Genomic DNA, 21926 nt, shown 5'->3' with positions numbered 1-21926 from the left:
AGCTCATTAACATTTAAAGGAAAATGCTACAAAAATGGCTTGATCTGAAAAGAGCTGTTTTTGACAGGGGAAATAAGGTGTTGTTTTACACTACCATTGAGAAATTTTAACCCAAACTAGGTTACAGACTTTTCATTAAGACCCTAAAGAATCATATCAACTTGTGGAAAATGGGCATCCTATGACCCCTTTAAGCTTTCTTTATTTTATTAAATTAAATTTTAATTAAAATTCTAGAATAATGTGTAGCTGAAAAGTATGTATTTTAGGTCCTGTAACTGGTCACAATATTTTAAATATGTTTTTAAATGATTTTATTTTTTATAATTTTGAATCAGCTTTTTGTATTCACTAGTTCACTTAAATGACTCTGTGATTAGGTGTATGTATGCAGATTTAATTAATTTTTTATTCAGTTGTAATTCAAGATTACTTTGTAGGAGAAAGTATGTAAATTAGGTTCTGGTCACAATTTTTATTATTATTCTTTTATTAATTTTTCATCATGTTTAATCAACATTTTATAGTAGAATTAATTCATCTTAACTTTTTTATTCCACTGAAATTCAAGAGCAACGTGTAGGGGAAAGTGTGTATTTAATTTTCCCAAATTTTTTATAAATTTTTTGTCTTCACTAGTTCACTTAAATTGTCCTGCGATGTGGTGTATATATTTCACGTATATAAGTATATATACAGTATATATATGTATAGAAGTACAAATATTCCATTTAGTCTCTCTATTAATACGAGGTCATAACAGCTTCATGCACAATTCTCAATAAAAATGTATACTGTCATACCGCATTTTCACATCAATGACCCATTTGCACTATATTTCATACAATATCATAAAAAAATACATGCAGCCCAGTGCATAGCTTTAAACATAAAGCTGTTGATTGGCAAAAGATCTTAACGGTGCTTTTTATACTCAATAAGTGCATGTGATGTCTTCAGTATAGTTTCATCGACATGCTGGTTATTACGGTGTGTTTAATAAGAGTGTTTTTGGGCGCGTGTTTGATAGCTGCTGTGATCCCACTGTGGACCCCGTCGCTGCTGCTCTCACAATGAACAAGGTTGCTAAGATACACTGGGCTTATATTAGATTATCTTATCTGCTGTTACTATATTTTCCCCAGCACCGTGAAACCTTTATTAATTTGGAAATTTACCCAGCTGCGGAATTAAGAAGCTGCTTTGTGTACAGCAATGCTCTCTCTCTCTCTCTCAGCTGGACTGCTGGGTGCAGCATCCAGAACTCCCTCAGGTTTAATGTCGGCCCCTCCTTTGTACAAAGCCTGGCTTGATAAACAGCAGTAAGCCGCTGTAATCTACATCCCAGGGGCCTCTGGCTCCATTTGATACCCCACTAACCAATAAGACATGTGAGCGAATGAAGCAATGATGTCATCTCCTGCTGAAGCCATTGGTGGAGCGCTGATATGGAAGGCCAAAACGGCCAAAAGTCATTAACGGAACGCGTGAAATTTTACTGTGTTAATGTGGCAATTTTGAACATTTCTTTTGTATGTGTAGACACACACATTCTAGGTGTATTAAAGCTTCCGTTTTTGCTGCGTTTTTTTAGTATGTGTAAAGATGCTCAGTTTTAACGCATTTAGACAACAAATTTAAAAACGCGCACATTCTGGACGTGTTTGAATGTGTAATACTTTTTAAAGATAAAACCGTCTTCTAAATGATTAAATGTAAAGCAGATTTACCTCTAAAATAATTAACACATATTAATCCTTTCTTTAGTTTATTCTTTATCAGTTGCTTTACTGTTATCTACTGCGCTACAGTAAATTAATTAATGTTTCAATGTAAATTGAAACATTATGTAAAAAAGACATGTAAAAATACTTTTCTTCTTGAGAAAGAATGTTGAAGTAAACAACTGAAAAGGACATGACAAATCATGACTTAAGACTAACATCACACATGCATCATACCGATGCATTATCCCTCATGAACAAATATAACGTCTGATGTTTGCATACATGCCATTACAACATCCTTCATGAATAAACATGAGGCCCAATGTTTGTATACGCATATACCAGCATACCAGTGCATCACATATGCAAATATAGTCTCAAAAACAGCAATTTCATTGGCTGCTGTGCATGTTGTCGTATTAATGCAGAAAAACATGCATTTAGACATCCACTCTTTTGGCCCCATCTGCCTTCCATACATTGAGGCCGTAACCCCCGTGTTTGTTATGTTTATTGTGGGCCAGTTCTTTGTGTTTATTCAGAACGAGGTGAGAAAAACCTTGGAAAATGCTCCCGGAGGAATTAATATTTCCTCATAATTAATGCACAAGAGGCCACGTTAATGTATTTTATCGGTAAACACACAGTATTGTTAGGATTACCTCTTTATTTTATGACACTGTGCGTACAGCTCTTGCAATGTAAGTGGAAAGTAATCTGCTAGAGTTCTAAAATATTATTCAAATCACTGTTTTAAAGTTAATTTAACAAATGTAATACAGATCATTTAATACTTGAATGTTTTTGTGCTGCTGGAAAGAAACATACTGCTTACTGCATGTACTGTAACCTGCTTGATTTGCCTGTATTGCTGCATAATGTAACTATTATCCATCCAGGTATAGTCTGTTAAACTATACATGAAGATATTGAGATATTCTAAACATTATTATGAACATATGCATTGTGAAAAGCACTAAATAATTTTGATTTTAAAGTTTATTACTATTGAAATTATGAAAAAAGTTCATATGAAACAGCAGCATGCAATGATTAATATGTCAGCCAGTAGTATGCTACGTTGTTGTCACATGACTTCATTATTATATAATCAGTTTCCATACAGTGATTTTTGCATTTTTAATCCAATGTCAGTTTTAAGTTTTGGCAACAAATTATCTGATCATAGTTGTTATTCATCACTGGTCAAGTTGAGAGTTACTGGACATTTTGCCAAATGTAATAAGCAATAGGAGTTGTGTTTAATGTATGCCAGTGTTATTTTAATATCATTAATAGACTGTTATAGGTTTTGTTGATACTTTGAATTAGATTTTATTGTGAGATTTTCTGAAATTGTTAGTAATTTTGTTTTTTGTCATTTGTTTTTGTTATTTTTATTAGTTTTTTATGTGTATATATATATATATATATATATATATTATTATTAATTTATTTATTCGTTTTTGTTTTTTATTATTTTAGCTTTTATAGGACTTCACTTGTTTTCAGTTAACATGTTTTTTTTTTCCAGGTAAGTCATTTTATCTTAATTATCTATGGTTTAATTTTAAAGTCTTTGTAATTTTGTTGTGTGTTTTTGTAATTGTGTTTATTATTTTAAAAATATTTTTGTTTTTTTAATATGTCTGTATAGTTTTTATTTCTATTTATTCGTTTTGGTTTATTTAGTTTAAGTTATTTTAGTACTTCAACTTAGTTAACATTTATTTAGTTTCAGGTAACATTTTTTTAAGTTTTAGTTTTAAAGTTGTAGTCATTTTGTCATTTTATTATTTTTGGAATTTTTTAACATTTCTTTATAGTTTATAGCCCTTTTTATTTATTAGTTGGTTTATTTAGTTTGAGTTATAAAATGAGAATATCGAAATAAAATGAGAAATGTTGCCTTGACAACTACCTTTAATAAAATAAGTAAAAGGTTTGTATTTTATTTTATTTTAATTAATTTAACAAGTTAACATTTTGTTTCAAGTAATGAAAATGTTTTTTTTATAGTTTTAGTTAATGACAATAACCCTTATCTTGCATTAAAATTGATATAGTGTGATTAGTATGCAGAGTGAAGAGGTATGAGAACTCTACTATTATGAATATCATGGTAACCTTTTCCATCATCTTGACACTATTATAAAATATTGCTATTATCATGGATTTTCATGCATTGCATTGGTCGGGAACAAAATCATGTAAGAAGCTCATTTGGGATTCTGTCACTTTAACTGCAGTCAGAAGCAGCGCAGAGAAAGCCATTGTTCGTCCATTTTCCCTCAGACGCCGTGGTTTCCTGTTTTCCCGCAGGATTACCTGTCATTGGGCTCTTTTGCGGCGGCATTCGTATATTATATGCTTTCTTGCCCTGGGTTCAGCATTGATTAATTAATCCATTCCTAATTATCTCATTGAGAGCTTCGATCGACTCATTTCCTGTTGCTTTCGTCCTGTGTGCTGATCATGTTTCCCTCACCTGAGCACGTGTCACCCCAGTGCTGTAACTCTTGAAGGAAATATGAGACGTAATGAGGCGTGACCTCGTGAAAAATTAGCATAATGCAATTAACAGCAGTCTGACATAAAACATTTGCTTGTTTCTGGTGGGACTGACATTCATTCAAGATTCAAGGTGTTTGCCTGTGCGAAACTTGCTGTCGTGATGCTTGATGATGATGGTTTTAGTGTGGTTCTAGTCTTGGATTGACATTACTTAGGGCCACACACTGAAAAAATAAATAAATAAATAACAATGGTGTAGAAACAATTTTTCCTTAAAAATTGCTAGTAAATTTAACTGTTCATTACAAAGAAACTGCAGGTAACACGTCAAATTAAACATGAAATTTTGAAGTAGAAAGAGTGTTTTATTTCCGACTTAAACATTTTTAATTTTTAATTTATTTCTGGGGGTTTTTCACAGTGTATGAAATCAGCAATTTTTATGCATTTTACCTTGAATTTTTTCCCAAATTGTGTTTTCCAAATTCAATTTCCCAAGTTCTGACATGGAAGAGAAATTGTGTGGTATTCCTTAAAAAAAAGGGAAAGTTATTATTATTATTATTATTATCATCATCATCATCAGTACTCTCTATTGTACAATAGTAATACATTTCTGTCAGCTTTTATTTTGACAGGTCGTAGTGAAGACCTTTGTGTTTCTGTGTCTGTATCACATTTTGAATAATTGTACAATTCATCAACAATTTGCCAAATTCCGTGACATTATACTGTAAATTCTATTTTTATGACCGTAATTTGTGATTCCATCTGGGTTTTCCATATTACAGCAAACATAGGGGCCTAATTAATGAACACTGTTTTCCAAAACAAATCCAAATCTCTTCTGCTAGTATGTGCTACTGCTAGAGACAATCAATCGTTTTTGTAACAGCATGCTGGCATAGATCATTCTCATTTATGCATTATATAGTTTGTGCATTGTTTGAATCAGTGCATGTGGTCCGTCAAGTGTGCTTACTATGAAGTAGCGCTCTCTGTCCTCATTCAGACTGATAACTGATAACTCTCAGAGCAGATGAGGGTCAGGTCAAAGGTCAGGCACTCCATCTTGTTCCTATTGCAGTACAGATGGAGAAGCAGCAGGACTGCGTTTACTGCAGCGTTCGCATTGGGCCTCTGCTGGACCTGTTCCCTGTCCTGGAGCCATACTGCACGGCCTTAACTGAAGCCCAAAACAGCGTGCTCTGATTAATAATTTGACATTTAGCTGATGCTTTTTTATCCAGACAGACTTACACCCTGTCCCAACAAATCCAGGCATGATTTGTCTGTTCACACTGAAAGCAGAAAAGCTGTGTTGTGGTTAGAGATGCTCACATCTGGTTTGGAGTGTATTCTAAAAGTTTAAAATACAGTAACATTTTGAAATAGTATTTCAATTTCAAATAACTGTTTTCTAAGTGAATATATTTTAAAATTGAGTTTCTCACAATTTCGAGTTTACATCTCACAATTTTTTCCCCCACTATGGAATAAAAAAATTGAAAAAAAAAAGGTGATTGCAACTTTTTTTCTCACAATTCTGAATTCTGAGGAAAAAAGTCTGAATTGTTAGATTTTTAAAAAATCACAGTTACATAAATGAATGCATCTTTGCTGAATAAAAGTAATAACATCTTTTTAAAAACTTTAATAAAAGTGCCTTTGGGTTTCATTAGCAAACATGAATAGACTGCAACATATTTCTGGATGCCTTGCAAACTGGTTTTCTTGCATTGAAATATTTCCTGTTAAAACATATTGATATATGTATTCTTTTACATATTGTTGGGCCTGTGCAGTTCATGGCAATATTAATAAATAGATAGGCTATGCTTTGTAACACTTTAAGCCTTTATGTATAATGCATTATAAAGGTGTTCATGATGTACTTTGCAATGTGCAATGTATTTTCATAAATAATTGTAACTAAAGTTAAAATGCATTATAATATATGTTGATTACCTGATATATCTAAAATATTTTGTAATGTTTTAATGCATTATAATTTTTAAAGAAAATTTTTAAAAAAAAATGAATAATAAGTATAATAATATAAGCATAGTCACAATTATTCATGAGATCATACAATGCATTACAAGGTGCATTACAAAGCAAAATAATGCATTAAAATACTTTTACAATGCATTATATTTAAAGGCTAGGTTAAAAATGCTTTGTTAGTTTTAAACCATTGTGTTGTTGTTATTGGGAGTCCAAATGGCCTCAAAGCTACACTGTAAAAAATGATTGTGATTTTAACAGTAAAAGACTGTAAAATGCTACAGTAAAAACATGTTAACTGGTTAACAGTAAGTTTCCACATACTATATTCAGTGAATAAATGTAATTACATTTAATGTAATTTTACAGTAAAATACTGTTAAAAATACGTTTTTTGGAAGTGAAAAAGAAAAAGTCATTGTATAATTTACAGTGACAAACAGTAAATTGACACTCCCAGAATTCCCTGCATGACACTTCATATTTGATGTGGGGTTTTTTTATTGAAATAACATGTTTCTTATTAGTTTTTTCTTATCAGTTGTGTACATTAGGGTTTAATCTTACATCTAATGTTGTTAAATTAATGTTTATTGCATTATTTCAGTATCATGTGTGTCACCATGATGGGGTTTAGTGTTTGTGTGAATGACACTGTGCACCTTCTATATATATAAACGTATTACCCTCCTCAGCTCGTAGAAAAGCTGTTTGTGATGAACTTTGGTTCATCATGTGACTTTCTCATCACCACCAGTTTTTGGTGGTTATCAGTGCATTACAATAGTTCAAAACAGATATTAGTACTTCCATATGTTGGTTTATTAACGTTACATCAGTTAATGAAATACGGTATTTTATTGTGAATTTAAGTTAAGTCTGTAAAACCTAAAATGTTGCTACCATATTTTTTACGGTGAAGTTCTGGCAACCACAGCTGCCGGTATTTTACCGTATATGTCACAGATTTTTTTTTTTACAGTGTACAAGAAATGCACTAAATATCCATTTCTGCTTCATGGAGTCTTTAAAAATCTCAACTATGGTGCAAGATAGAAAGCATGTCTGTGCAAAGCATGTCCTGGACCTTACTGAGCTCCATCCGCTGGGATGGCCGACAAAGCAGGAAACATGTTCTCTCGTTTTCTTTCTCTCTTCTTCAGTATCTCGTGTCGTTCTCTGTCTTGCGCTGGCTGCATTAACATTCCTTTGAAGCCTGATTCCAGTGCAGATCATCATCTTCCTCAGCATCTTTATCTGTCTCTCCTGATCTGCTGTTTGAACTCTCTCTTTAGCTCAGAGTCGTAATGAAGGCTGCCTGTGTAATCCAATGCATTCTTTAAACCCAACATGAAACCAAAATGTACTTTCTTAATGCATATTTCTGTTCTTATTGTGAAGGATTCGGTGTATATCATGCCTGTAATGTTGCCCGTATGTTTCCTGAAGGGGGTTAACAGAATAAAACTGACCTCAGCACAGATCATGTGTGTTTGAGCTGAACACAAAAGCCAGCTTTTCCCTCTTTTTTTCCTTTTATGTGTTTTTTTTCTTTTTCTTTCTCTGGATCTTTTCTTTCATCATGTGTTGGTGCATTACCTCTCTAGGGACCGGCCTGGTTTGAAGAGCTCTTTGACTCTCTCACTCTTTTCCTTTTGCTTGTGTCACAATGATGACTCACAGACGATTACTAAACTCTCATTGGATGCAGCAGATGTGTGTGTGTGTGTGTGTGTGTGTGTGTGTGTTTTGTCGTTTTTATTTTATTTTAATAAAAAAATAATAACTCTGTGTCTGCTTTCTTTCTTTCTTCAGTTATTTAGTTAGTATGTTCTTAACTTACAAAATTAATCCATATTCACAATTCACCTGCTTATAAAATGTTTTTAATATGATTTTATTTGTTTCCTAAAATAATTTACTAAAACAATTTGTTAATTTGAGTTATTCTAATTATGTTTAGCTTGAAAAAAATATTTTGTTGGGTTGAAATATTTGTTTTTGAGTGTGATTTATCTATAGAGTAACTTTTAGAATTGAATACAAATTAAAATTCATTTCTGATGTAACAAAAAGCTTTTACATTTGAAAAGTTATTCTGATAACAAACCTTTTTTCTTTCATTTCAGTCTCTTAAATACATTTTGGTATCCTTTGACTGAAATATGGTGGGTTGTGTTGAAAAATCTGTCCATTCCAAAGATTTAATAATGTTTTTGAAAATGTCTCTTTATGCTCACCAAGGCTGCACTTGTTTGATCAAAACACAGTAAAATATTGTGAAATATTATTACAATTTAAAATGCCAGTTTTCTATGTGAATATATATTAAAATGTAATTTATTCCCGTGATCAAAGCTGTATTTTCAGCATCATTACTCCAGTCTTCAGTGTCACATGATCCTTCAGAAATCATTCTAATATGCTGATTTGCTGCTCTAGAAACTTTATTATTATTATCAATTTTGAAAACAGTGTGCTTCTTATTTTTGTGGAAATGTCACTTTTAGTCGATCTGAACACTGAATGTTTATCTGTAATTCTACCTCATTTCTAATCATCTGGTGTCTGTTTAAACTTTAAAGCATGTATCTGCTCTCTCTGTTTGTGTTGCAGTAAGCGACAGCTGCTTTCACAATCACACTGAGGACCGCAGCGGGATCAACCTCAAAGATCTCGTGCACGACCCTTCCTTGTGAGTGACCGTCACAAAATGCACACACATTTTACTCTTAATAGATGTCCCTTGGTGCTTTTTGAGTTATTTAATGATGTGTTGCACTGTATCATGCTGCATGACTTCAGTGGCCTGTTAGCTTCAGCGCTCATGTAATGAGACGTTCACGTCATGCTAATCACTGAACGCTTGTCAGGAGTTCAGGATGTTTAACAGCGGCCTGCAGTTTTACATGCGAAACATGTGGTCGCATTGAACCCTTGATGGATATTAATGTCAGAAGGACTCACTGTCACGGTCACACTGCGCGGTCTTTGCTCATGTCGTTGTACGTGAATGAAATGTGTGTGAAGCATATCAAACAGTTTAACCACGTCTCCACACTAATGCATACAGAAAATCACTTGATTTTATCATACTTTACATTTGCAAATTTACTAGCAGTTTCTGAGTGAAATTTGTTTTAATATAAATCCTTTTTTCAGTGTACAGCATTAAACTCTATAAACATGTGAATGATGCAGAATATGGACTCAATTTAATCCATCACAGTTTGACTGGATTGTAAAAGAAAAACAGTCTATGATATTATTCGTGAATATTTATTTTTGTATTATTCCTGTTGCATCAGCAGAAAACACTTGTGTTTTTTTCTTTAGCGTAATCTATGCTGATCATATTCAACAGGACCAGCAACATTTATTAAAGGATATTTTACACAAATATAAGGATTCATGTTGTTTTAAACCCATGTGACTTTGTTCTACAGAAAATAATTGCTCAAACATGGTTTGGTGCAATCATTGTTAATGACATCTGATCGGCCATCCCGGGTGCCACCCCAATAATTAATATGTTATTATTTCATGTTCTTTGTTTAATCGTACTGAAAGAAGCGTTTATTTTAGCCTTGAACGCAAGGATGCGAGGCATCTGGTGTTCCTCATCACACTTCATCGCATCTATTTCAAGCCTCTGAAAACATCGCAGATGTAGCAGAGAGGCCACAGACAGTGAGCTGACAGACACAACAGAGCAGGTCACTTCTGATAATAGGAAACAAAGTCTCAGCATTCAAATTATGTTAGAATTTCAAACGATAAATACAGTTTTGGAGCTCTTTATTGGCGTGACAGTTCACATGTGCTCCCGCATTGCCTCAGTTCAAGCGAAGCAGGAGTGCATTATATAATTAGCATGAAATAAACATCGAATGCACATCCGATCCATTTTAAAAGATACACTACAACTTATTGTATAGTGTCTCATGTAATCACGCAATGAGTTAAGACAGCAGCTATAAAACATTGTCACATAACTGCAGAAATTCCATTCAGTGTCCAAGTAGCGAGAAAAATGTACACTAGAGAGTAGAAGTTTGCAAAAATTATGTTTTTTTATACAATATATACTCATATAATTGCTCTTTTTATTATAATTAATAATATAAAGATATAATATTATTATAAAAAAAATGGTATAATACTTGTATACAAATTAGTTGTTACTTTTAACCTCAACAATAGGGTTCCCTGTATAATTTATTTTAGAAAAATTTAGGGGAAAAAACATACTTAATTGCAAGCTTGTTAATTATTCCTGAATAATTCTCACTCCAGGCTGAACTCAAAAATTGTCAGCCCTGTTTGAACTAAGTTGAAGTTTTAGGTTTCCTGAACAGCATTTACAAAATTCACTGTAGCCTGCAAGGTAATCTTTTGCTCCAACCACTGGTTAAATAAAATAAATAAGTTAAGGCTGATGATACAAGGGGCAACTTTTTGAGCAATCAGGTGAGGCACAGGGCCCACGACCGATCAAAATTTTCCAGATAGAAATGTGTTACCTATCCTTAATGGGAAAGTGCCCAAGCAAAATTGCTCCAAAAGTTGTCTCGTGTATCATCATCCTAACATTTGAAGTTACGGTATGTTTAACTTATGTGGGGTAATGTGAAGTATGCAATCATAGGATTTATTCATGCTTTTTTATGCCAGGTTGGGGTAATACACTGATATGGACCCCCTGAATTAGTCTTGGCCACCCCATCTATAAAACTCTAGCTCCACCACTGTGCACAATAGGACCAGAGACGTTTATTGAACGAATATCTTCATGACTATGACTTTATTCTATTGACAGAAATCTCATCCTCATAGGTGCAAAAGTTCTTTGAGTTTGATGCATTTGGGTGAATCTTATTTTTCACCCCAAATCAATAAAAAACAATTAAAAATGAATAAAGAAAGAAAGAAAGAAAATAAAATGAAAATGAATTTTTTTAAGAGCAAACATTACAATTAAGCAAACTTTTTAATGTAAAATTTTCTAAATAAATTTTTTTGCTTATTTATGAAATGTTAAATTGCTCAAACATGGTAGCATTATAACTGGTTAATATGCACAATAGAACCAGACACATTAATTAAAGAAATATACCCAAAAATGAGGATTCATGTCGATTTAAACCTGTGTGACTTCTATGTAAAAAAAAGTAGTTCATATGATTTCAGCACCATTTAATGTCTTCTGAAGTCATACTGTCTGATGCTTTTGTGCGAGGAACAGGGAAATGTAAGTCCTCGCTGTTTGGAATAGTGCACAAGCCATAAGGATTACCTATATCATACTTCCCTATCTGTCGGTCACTACGAGTTATGTCGTGACTCGACATTATGGGATCTTACTTGGGAGCCTGAATCCTCTCTGATTAAGAGGAAATGCCAATGATATTTGGCTAGTGGATTTTCCATACCTGAGCCATTCCCCGTGCATATGGGTATAAATAGGTGACAGGTGCATCCACTCATCAGATTTGTGTTTCAGAGCCAAGTGAATGAACACAGTTCGAGATTCACCAGGCGAATTTTCTCTGCTGCTGAAAGAAGAGGCTGTTCTGGGTGGCGTTACAGCACTATCAGCGGCGTCCCTGTTAATTTAGAGATTCCCCTGGGTGCTTCATCGAAAAGAGCAGTTTCTGATCGTGGACAGCTCGTGTCTTTTTAAAGACGCTGTTCCGTCCATGTCCTCTTGGTTGCGGTCGTTTCCTATCCTCTGTCGACAGCCACGATCGTTGTCTTCAGTGTCTGGGCATCCAGCTTGCTGAAGCTGCGTTCGTGGATGGTTTATGCGTTCACTGTGAGCGTATAACCATGGCAGCGCTGCGATCTCGCCTCTCTCTTCTCATGGGGATGGGAGGGGCTCCCTCTGTCACTACCCGTGCTGGCTTCTCTGCCACGAGCAGGGAACCATCGGCCAGTGCTCTGAGCGATCTGAGGGCTACAGTGAGAGCCTCTCCGCCGGGCCAGTCCCTGTGAACCTCTCACTCCTCCTGCAGCAGCTGTTCTGTGCGGCTCCCCGGTGATTCTACTGTGCCGTCTGACGGCGTGCCCAGCGTTTCATTCGGCACACCGATAGAGGATCAGATGTCGATAGCAGCATCGGGGGATGGGCTTATCGTCCTCCAATGATGAAGACCCCCTCGGGTGTTGTCGCCACCGCCGAATCGAACCCAGAGTTGACGGCCATGCTTTCCCGGGCCGCCGTGAGCATCGGGCTGGAGGCGTGCGCACTTCCCAGTCCCGAGCCCTCAAGGCGGGATGATTGGTTCCTCGGCATGGGCCGTAACTCGCGACCACAACCTGCCCTGGTTCCTTTCTTCCCAGACGTGCATGAGGAGCTGATTAAGTCGTGGATGACCCCTTTTTCGTCCGGAAGCCGCTCGTCTGCCTCCTCCATCCTCACTACCCTCGTTGGCGGGGCGGCTAGGGGGTATGTTGACATTCCCCAGGTGGAGAGTGCGGTTGCGGTGCACCTGTGCCTGCAAAACGACACCACTTGGAGGAATCGTCCTCGTCTCCCATCCAAAGCCTGTAAGCTGACGGCGGCTCTCACAGCCAAAGCTTGCAGTCCTGTGGGCCAAGCCGCCTCTGCCCTGCTTGCCATGGCTATCCTGCAAGTACACCAAGCCAAGGCACTAAAATGAATGCAGGAGGGTTGTACTGACCCAAGGTTGATGCAAGATCTGCACTCAGCGAATGACTTTGCCCCCCGGGCAATGAAAGTCACAGTGCGGTCCCTCGGGAAGGCGATGTCCACGTTAGTGGACAATGACGCAGCCTTGTGGAGATGAGTGACGTCGACAGTGCACTTTCTGGACACTCCCATCTCCCAGGCTGGTTTATTCACTCACTCTCACCCACAACGCCCCCTATCACCAGCGGCCAAGACATTGCAGTTCGGGGACGCAATGCCTTCCCATGCATCTCTGGCTGGTCCCACTGGGGACACGAGGAGTCCTGCCATGACGAGCCAGAACGCAGTGCTTTCTGGGCCATCTGGCACGACTTCCCACGGCTACACCACTGTGGGTATGTCGATTGTCCCTTTGGTGCCACTTACATGGAGTTTGGGAGCGTGGCTCGCGCTGCCCAACCCATCCCGCTGGCTCATTCGGACAGTCTGATTCGCTTAAATGGTTTAGTTCACCAGGCGACCCCCCCTCCCCAGGTTAAGCGGTGTCCTCAAGACTTTGGTGGCAGTCCGAGAGGCCCTGTCCTGTGCGAGGATATTGCTGTCCTATTGGCGAAGGATACAATTGAGCCTGTCCCTCCAGTCGAGATGGTGTTGGGGTTTACAGCCCTTACTTCATCGTGCCCAACAAAGACGGTGGCCTTCGGCTAGTCCTGGACCTGCGTGTCTTGAATCGGGCCCTTCACAAGCTTCCGTTCAAGATGTTCACGCAGAAGTACATCATCAGATGCATTCAACCCCAGGACTGGTTTGCAGCGGTCAACCTGAAGGACGTTGACTTTCATGTCTCGATTCTTCCTCAACACAGGCCGTTCCTACGGTTTGCGTTCAAGGGTCGGGCATCGCTGTCTGGGTCCTCCCCTTCGGGCTTTCCCTGTCCCCCCCCATGTCTTCACAAAAGTAACGGAGGGCTCCCTTGCCCTGTTACGGGAAGTGGGCATCAGGATCCACAACTATCTCGAGCATGGCCTGCTTGTGAGAATAGTTGTGTGATCACAGGGACCTGGGGCTCCGGCACCTCAGCCAGTAGTGGCTTCGGGTCAACTGGGAAAAGAGCAAGCTCTCCCCCGGGCAGAGAATCTCTTTTCTGAGTATGGAGTTAGACTCGGTGAGTATGGCGGCACATCTCACCAACGAGCATGCCCAGTCCATGCTGAACTGCCAGAGTTCCTTCAGAGGCAGGACGGTGTTACCACTGAAACACTTTCAGAGGCTCCTGGGGCATATGGCATCCGCAGCTGCAGTTATGCCACTCGGATTGCTGTATATGAGACCACTCCAGCACTGGTTACACTCCCGAGTCCCGAGATGGGCATGGTGCCGCAGTACAGTTCGCTTGAGCATCACACCGACATGTTGCCCCTGGATGGACCTTGTCTTTCTACAGGCCAGAGTGCCCTTAGAACAAGTGTCTCGGCATGTCGTTGTCACGACAGATGCCTCCAGTGCGGGCTGGTGCACTACATGCAACGGGCAGGCAGCCTCGGGTTCTGGACAGGGCCCCGACTGCATTGTCACATCAACTTCCTCGAGTTGCTGACAGTGCTACTAGCCTTGCGGCAGTTCCGGCCACTGCTGCTTGGTAAGCACTTGTTGGTCCGCACGGACAACACTTTGATCATTTCATACATCAACTGGCAGGGTTGTCTTAAGATCACGTCGCATGTCACAACTCACCCACCATCTCCTCCTCTGGAGTCAGACATGGCGCAAGTTGCTGCGTGCCATCCACATCCCAGAGGAGCTCTATCATGCAGCCGATGTGCTCTCACGACAGCTCACGTTCCCCAGAGAATGGCGCCTCCATCCCGAGATGATCCAGCTGATCTGGAATCGATTCGGGGAGCTCAGGTAGACCTGTTTGCCTCCCACGAGTCCTCCCACTGCAAGCTGTATTACTCCCTGACCGAGGCCCCCCTCGGCACGGACGCACTGGCCTCTGGCTTTACGCAAGTATGCGTTTCCCCCAGTGAGCCATCTTGCATAGACACTGTGCAAGGTCAGGGAGGATGAGGAACAGGTCCTGCTGGTTGCACTGTATTGGCCCACCCGGACCTGGTTTTTGGAACTAATGCTCCTTGTGACAGCCCCTTCCTGGCACAGTCTTCTGAGGAAGGACCTTTTTTCTCAGAGGCTCGGCACCTTTGACACCTAAGTGATCTCCCACCGGCGGTGGAAGACACTATCACTCAGGCCAGAGCCCTCTCTACAAGGCAAGATTTTGCCTTGAAGTGGAGCCTGTTCGTGATCTGGTGTTCTTCTCGCAGAGAAGACCCCCGAAGATGCACAATTGGAGTAGAGCTTTCTTTCCTGCAAGGAAGGTTGGAGCGAAGGCTGTCAGCCTCCACCTTGAAAGTGTATGTGGCTGCTATCGCAGCACATCACGATGCAGTGGACGGCCGGTCCCTGGTCTCATCGTCAGGTTCCTGAGGGATGCCAGAAGGTTAAATCCTCCTAGGCCACCCCTGGTGCCCTCCCGGGATCTCTCTACCGTCCTGGCTGGCCTTCAGAGGGATCCCTTTGAGCCTCTAGACTCAGTTGAGCTTAATTCTTGTCTGCTAAGACAGCGCTCCTGACCGCGCTCACTTCTATTACTTCTATTCAGGCCGGCCTACTCTCACATTGTCCTGAGACCCCAGTCTGGGTACGTGTCCAAGGTTCCAACCACGCCTTTTCGCGATCAGGTGGTGAACCTGCAAGCACTGCCCTCAGAGGAGGCAGATCCAGCCTTGGCGTTGCTGTGTCCCGTAAGAGCGCTGCGCATATACGTGGACCGCACCCGGAGCTTCAGAAACTCTGAGCAGCTCTGTGTCTGCTACAGAGGTCAGCAGAAAGGGAAGGCTGCCTCCAAGCAGAGGTTGGCCCATGGGATAGTGGGTGCCATCGCCTTGGCGAACCAATCCCGAGGCGAGCCGTGAGGGCTCACTCCACATGGAGTGTTGCCTCCTTCACGGCACCTCTCTGGCAGACATCTGTAGAGCTGCGGGCTGGGCTACACCGAACACCTACAGTCTTCTCGTTGAGCCAGTTTCTTCCCGTGTGTTGGGTAACAGGTAAGTGGTGGGAAGAGCTGGCTGGTGTCACGCTTGCTGCGCCATTCCCCCTCACCCGGGGATGCGAGCGTCTGTTTCCTCCTCAGTACAGTTCCCCGGACTGCGAACCCTGGTGGAGTATCCTCCAGCACCCCCGGCAGTCAGACTGGGCGGAGCAGTCTGATGCCAGGCACAGTCTTGGTCTCTGGTCAGCCCCTGTTCAGTGAACCAGTGTCTTCCTTTTGACAGACCATTCTGTCAGGCTCTGCTGGTAGGACCTGCCTCAGAGTCCATTCCATATGTAGTACTGCCCCAGGCTTGGGTCAGTCAATATCAGTGTCTCCTGCAGGTAGGATGTGGCCTCCGTAGCGCCCTTCTCTGAAAGGCTCGCTGCCCCATCGTTACTGCCAAGCTGTAACAACAAAACGCTGCTGTGTGACTGAGTGGAGGCGAGGCTAATTTGCGTATTTATAGATCCACGTATAGTAAATGAGGCAAGGGTGTAGAGTTGCATTCAAGCTATTTTAAGGCATGAGAATATAATTTTCACAAGAAAAAAAAAATCGCTGCTCTCCCTGCTCTCATCCATGCTAGGCTGCATGGATGCGCAGGGAGTTCTTGCCCAGAACGGAACCAAACTGTATGCTAATTGTCAATCATCTTTGACAATAGTGGTCCTGACAAAATTAAGATTTATTAAATTAAATTCTCAACATGGAAATATTTTAGTTTATTAATAAAATAACACATTTTTTCAAACATGGTTTACAATTGTTGTAAAAAATTAAGCGTTTTATTAAATTCTCAAAATAGAAATATTTTTGTTTGTAATAAAATAAAAAATTTAAATATGTATTGCACTTATATAATTATGATTTTTAAAATTAAATTCTCATCATAGGAATCTTTTTGTTTATTAATAAAATATTTTTTTTCAAACTTGGTTTGCACTTATTGTAAAATTAAGCAATTTTTTATTCAATTCTCAAAACAGTCGGTTTTTTGTTTGTTTTTTAATGAAATGATAAATTGCACAAACATGGTTTTTATTTATTGTATAATTAAGCATTTTATTACATTTTCAAATTAGTAATATTTTTGTTTATTAATGAATGCTAAATTGCTTAGATATAGTTTGCACTTATAATTATGCACATTTTTATTAAGCTCTCAAGCTTAGCGATATTTAGTTTATTAATGAAATGTTGCAAAATTTTTGCTCAAGCATGGTTTGCACTTATTGTGTAATTAGGCACATTTCTTTAAATAACTAGTAATATTTTGGTTGAATGAAATGTTGAATAGTGTAATGAAATGTTGAATTGTTCAAATATGGTTTGCACTAATCATATAACGGCCCATCCATACTTCAGATGTTTTGTGAGTGTTTTCAGGTAGCATCCCAGCGAGGGTCTCTGCGTCCTCCAGCAGTGTTTTAAAATGCGCCCGAAGCCGTCATTCAGCACAAAGGCACTCTATTATTAATTAAATCACAGCAGCAGATGGCCTTGGTTTGGGAGCCCATCCAGAATTGAAGTAGGCCCGTAAAGCTGGGTCACAGATGTGTGCAGTGGGATGCGTTCTCCTCCTCTGGCGCTCGCTCTCTGTCTTTCTTTATTCATACCCCAAGGAACACGGCGAGGCCAGGAATGATGGTTTTAAGTGTGGCAGGGTCCATATGATAGGGTTCAATTAAACACTTATAACTCTTCCATTAGGCAGAGAAAGACTCGGCCGGAGATTCTGGCACCGCAAAGAGAAAAATGCAACTCTTAAACCATGCCAGAAATATCACTGGAATCCAAGAGAGGATGTCAGTCCTGAATGTTTTACAGCTTTTGTTTGTTTGTTTTTTCATTATAGGCAGCTCTGTTTTCTAGACATTTCTATAAATGGACTTATTAATATATAAATGTTGCTGGAAAGCATGCCTATGTTCACAATAGCAGGATTCCCGGGCAATTTAAACTTTTTTTTTTATTTATATATAATTTTTTCAATCTGAAAATTATCAAAAACTTATGGAAATTTATATTATTTTATTTTATTTTTTACACTCAAACTTTAGTCATTCTGTAAGTAAAGTCGTATTGGAGAATAAAGCCGTATTCTGTATAAATGATGTATTGGGGGAAAAAAACATTATGGAATAGTCATAGTACTATTTCTAAGTGCTATTTAGTATATAGTATGTAGATGACCTACATTTGCCAAATGTATACAACAAAGAATTTTTTTTTTTTAATCCATAATACTTTTACTATTTCTGCCGTATTATTACACTACTGTTGAAAAGTTTGATGTTAATAGGAAAGTCTCTTCTGCTCACTAAGGCTGCATTTACTTGATTAAAAGTACAGTAAAAACAGTAATATTATGAAATGTTATTGTGATTTAAAAGAACTGTTTTATATTTTAATATTTTTAAAGCCTAATTTATTCCTGTGATACAAAGCTGAATTTCCAGCATCATTACTTCAGTCTTCAGTGTCACATGATCTTCAGAAATCATCCTAATGTGCTGATTTGCTGCTCAAGAAACATTTCTGATTATTATCAGTTTTATTATTATTATATTATATTAAACCAGGATAAAAAAAATTGCAGGAATCTTTGACGAATAGGAGGTTCAAAAGAACTGATTTATTTAAAATAGAAATCTTTTGTAATTATAAATGTCTTTACTGTCACTTTTAATCAATTTAATGCATCTTTGCTGAATAAAAGTATTGATTTCTTTCAAAAACCATCATACTGACCCCAAACATTTGATCGGTAGTGTAACGGCGGGCCCCACAACCACCAAAGCCTGTGGGCCCAGCTCGTCTTCCTCCTCCTGTGAGAGCTCTCAGGCCGCTGCCACAACGCCAGGGCCCAAACCCTCCATCTGCTGTAGGTTAACTAAAAACAACTGGTAACAGCTCTCAGTGATATGTGTCGGGTCCCCACTATAATAGCAGCAACATTCACAAATGTTTACAGAACAAGCGGGAACCCAGTGTGCCTGTAGTTTTCTCTATTTCTGTTTTTTCACGTGATAGAAAGTCTAAGGCCTTCTTAAGCCGTACGGCTGATTTATCTAATCTGCGGCCTGTTATGCATCAAACTAATATTGCTGTTGAGACAAAATGCAATGCCATCAAGTTAGCATTTTTAAACATTCGCTCACTAAAAAATAAATCATTTCTAATCAATGACTTAACCACAAACAACCTGGATTTTATGTTTCTAAATGAAACATGGCTAGAAGACAGCTGCAGTGCAACGGTCCTCAATGAAACAGCCCCTCCTAACTTAAATCACTCAATGGCCTAGGACCTAAATATATAGCAGATATGCTCACTGAATATAAACCTAACAGACCACTCAGATCATTAGGATCGAGTCAGTTAGAAATACCAAGGGTTCACACAAAACAAGGGGAATGTGCTTTTAGTTATCATGCCACCCGCAGTTGGAATCAGCTTCCAGAGGAGATCAGATGTGCTAAAACATTAGTCACATTTAAATGCAGACTCAAAACTCATCTGTTTAGCTGTGCATTTATTGAATGAGCACTGTGCGATGTCCGAACTGATTGCACTATATTTTATATATAATCGTTTTCTTAAATTAATTTTAAACCTCTTAAATCATTTTCAAAGTTTTTAAATTCCTTGTTTTACTGTTGTGATTATTTTTTTATTTTATTTTATGTAAAGCACTTTGAATTACCATTGTGTATGAAATGTGCTATACAAATAAACTTGCCTTGCCTTGCCTATATATTGTATGAATCATATATAATAGTAATCAATTCTAATTTTTGGCATCTCTATCTTGACTCATCTTTTGTTGATACTGCCAAAAGTTAGGACAATGTTTTCATAATTTGGACTAAAGATACAAACCAACGTGAGAAAATATACACTCTTAAAAATAAAGGTTACAAAAGGGGGTTTTCACAGTGATGCCATTGAAGAATCAGCTTTGAACCATTTTTCTTGTACACTGTTTATTTTTTTTATATACTGCTGTTTTACATACTATTTTTGTAATAATACTTGATAGTTTGCTGTGTATAGTGTGCAGTAGTCGTGCTCTATCGTTTAGTTTCCACCTCACTTTCTGTTTGCTCATCTCTATAGCCTCTAGAATCTCTGGAAATGATTTTACTCCCATAATATTTCATTTTTAGACCAGCACACCCCAGGACTAATGATTTTCTCACTCTGACACTTAATAATCTCCAGTTGGAGACTCACAAAGCAATTTAACTCGTAAGCATTTTTTCCACAGGGCCAAAATGTAATATAATTTGAATTGCATCTAGACCTTGGATTCTTTTGCGCAATGATTATGAGTTCACACTCCTAAATCACTCACTGATGTCTGTATACTAAAGTTGGTGTATGATTTACTTCAAAACAGTTTTCACTGTTTGCTAATTTACAAAGAAACACATTGAATTACACATGATATATGACTGAAATATTATTTTCTTGTAAAACAGACTTCCCAATAATCTTTATTTACAACTTCAAATTTTATTTTATTTTTTTACAGTGTATTCACATAAAACTGGCTTGTATGACAGAAAAGGAGAACAAAACTGTTCTAAAGTTATGAAAGCATTATTTCGCTGAATGTTCAAAACATCCAGTTTTTTAAATCTTATATATATATATATATATATATATATATATTTTTTTTTTTTTTTTTTTTTTTTTTTTTTTTTTTTTTTTTAATTATAAAAGAATTATGGGAACGTTTCTTTTGAATGTTCTCTGAACGTTTGGAAAGAAGTAGCAAAATTGTAAAAAATGGAATTCAGAGAAAAGTTCCATGAACGATGTATAAAGAGAACGCTATCAAAAACCAAACTCTAAACTAACATTCTATTAATGTTACTGCAAGATCATTTGTTTATAATATTGAGAGAACCTTGTCAGAACGTTCCCTGTTAGCTGGGTTTGTGCTTCGTCTTCTTTCACCACAGATCAAATATGGCATGTCAAGATGTGTTTTTGTTCTTTTTGGAGCTTGAAAATCAAAAATAAGTGAGTGAACAGATGATGACTAAACATTATTTTTGGTTAAATTGTACTGAACATTTAGAGAGAGAGAAGCTGAAATGAAAGCACAGGTATTTCACAGCACTGGCTCCTGTTAAACACATTAAGCAGAATTATCCTCAAGCATGTTCTGTTGTTAATTCAACTCTATGAGTTTTCCACACGTTCAGGACAGAGACACTCACTCTGGGCCCAAACCATGTGTCTACCTGTGTCAGAGTCACAAAACGAACTGTCTAGCATCACGAATGCTCTGAGAGAGAGAGAGAGACAGTCGCTGCCACCAGAGGCTGTAGTCTGAAGTGGTTTCCTTGGAAACGGAAGAAAAGATCCTAAGTTATTTGCTATCAGTATAATGTTATTTATGCAAAGAGTGAACCCAATAACACTCAAGGGTTACCGTGCTTTACCTGACAGGTGTTACTGTTGCTCTGTTATTGAAGAGTATCTCTAATAGAATAAACCATGTATTTCAATGTATAATATAGATCCATCTATATAAAATATGTGTTTTTGTATTCTCTATATATTCTATTATTAATTCATGTTTATTATATAAGGAGAACAGAGATCATCAAAGTAAAATATATAAAGTAGTATCAAATAATTTTATATTAATTTTCATGTAATGGGGCAGCTGAAGAAAAAGCTAAACTAATATAGAATTACAATTACTTCTTAATTAATTAAGTATTATTCTAATTATAATTTACATTTAATAATCAGTTTTCATTTTACCAATCTGGACTTTTGTTTTTTTTGTTTTTTTGTTTTTTTATCATTAAAGACATATCTTTTTTTACATTTAAAAAAATATGTCTTTAATGATAAATAAATAATAAAAATGAATTAGCACTTTATAAACTATATGTAATTGTAAATA

General features: G+C 37.8%; 1 protein-coding gene across 1 annotated transcript in view; it reads left to right on the top strand.

The window, feature by feature from the left end:
• Positions 1-21926, top strand: part of LOC107568210 (gephyrin-like) — an 83686-nt gene that overhangs the window by 16876 nt on the left and 44884 nt on the right. Inside the window, exon 2 of the mRNA XM_016254138.1 lies at positions 8865-8943. Within this exon, the coding sequence (XP_016109624.1) occupies positions 8865-8943 (79 nt within the window). The remainder of the gene's footprint in view (positions 1-8864; positions 8944-21926) is intronic.

Source organism: Sinocyclocheilus grahami, unplaced genomic scaffold, assembly GCF_001515645.1.
Source record: "Sinocyclocheilus grahami isolate Dianchi unplaced genomic scaffold, SAMN03320097.WGS_v1.1 scaffold1225.1, whole genome shotgun sequence".
NCBI lineage: Eukaryota > Metazoa > Chordata > Actinopteri > Cypriniformes > Cyprinidae > Sinocyclocheilus > Sinocyclocheilus grahami.
Note: the sequence above shows the minus strand (reverse complement) of the source record. Positions and strands in the feature narration are given on the sequence as shown.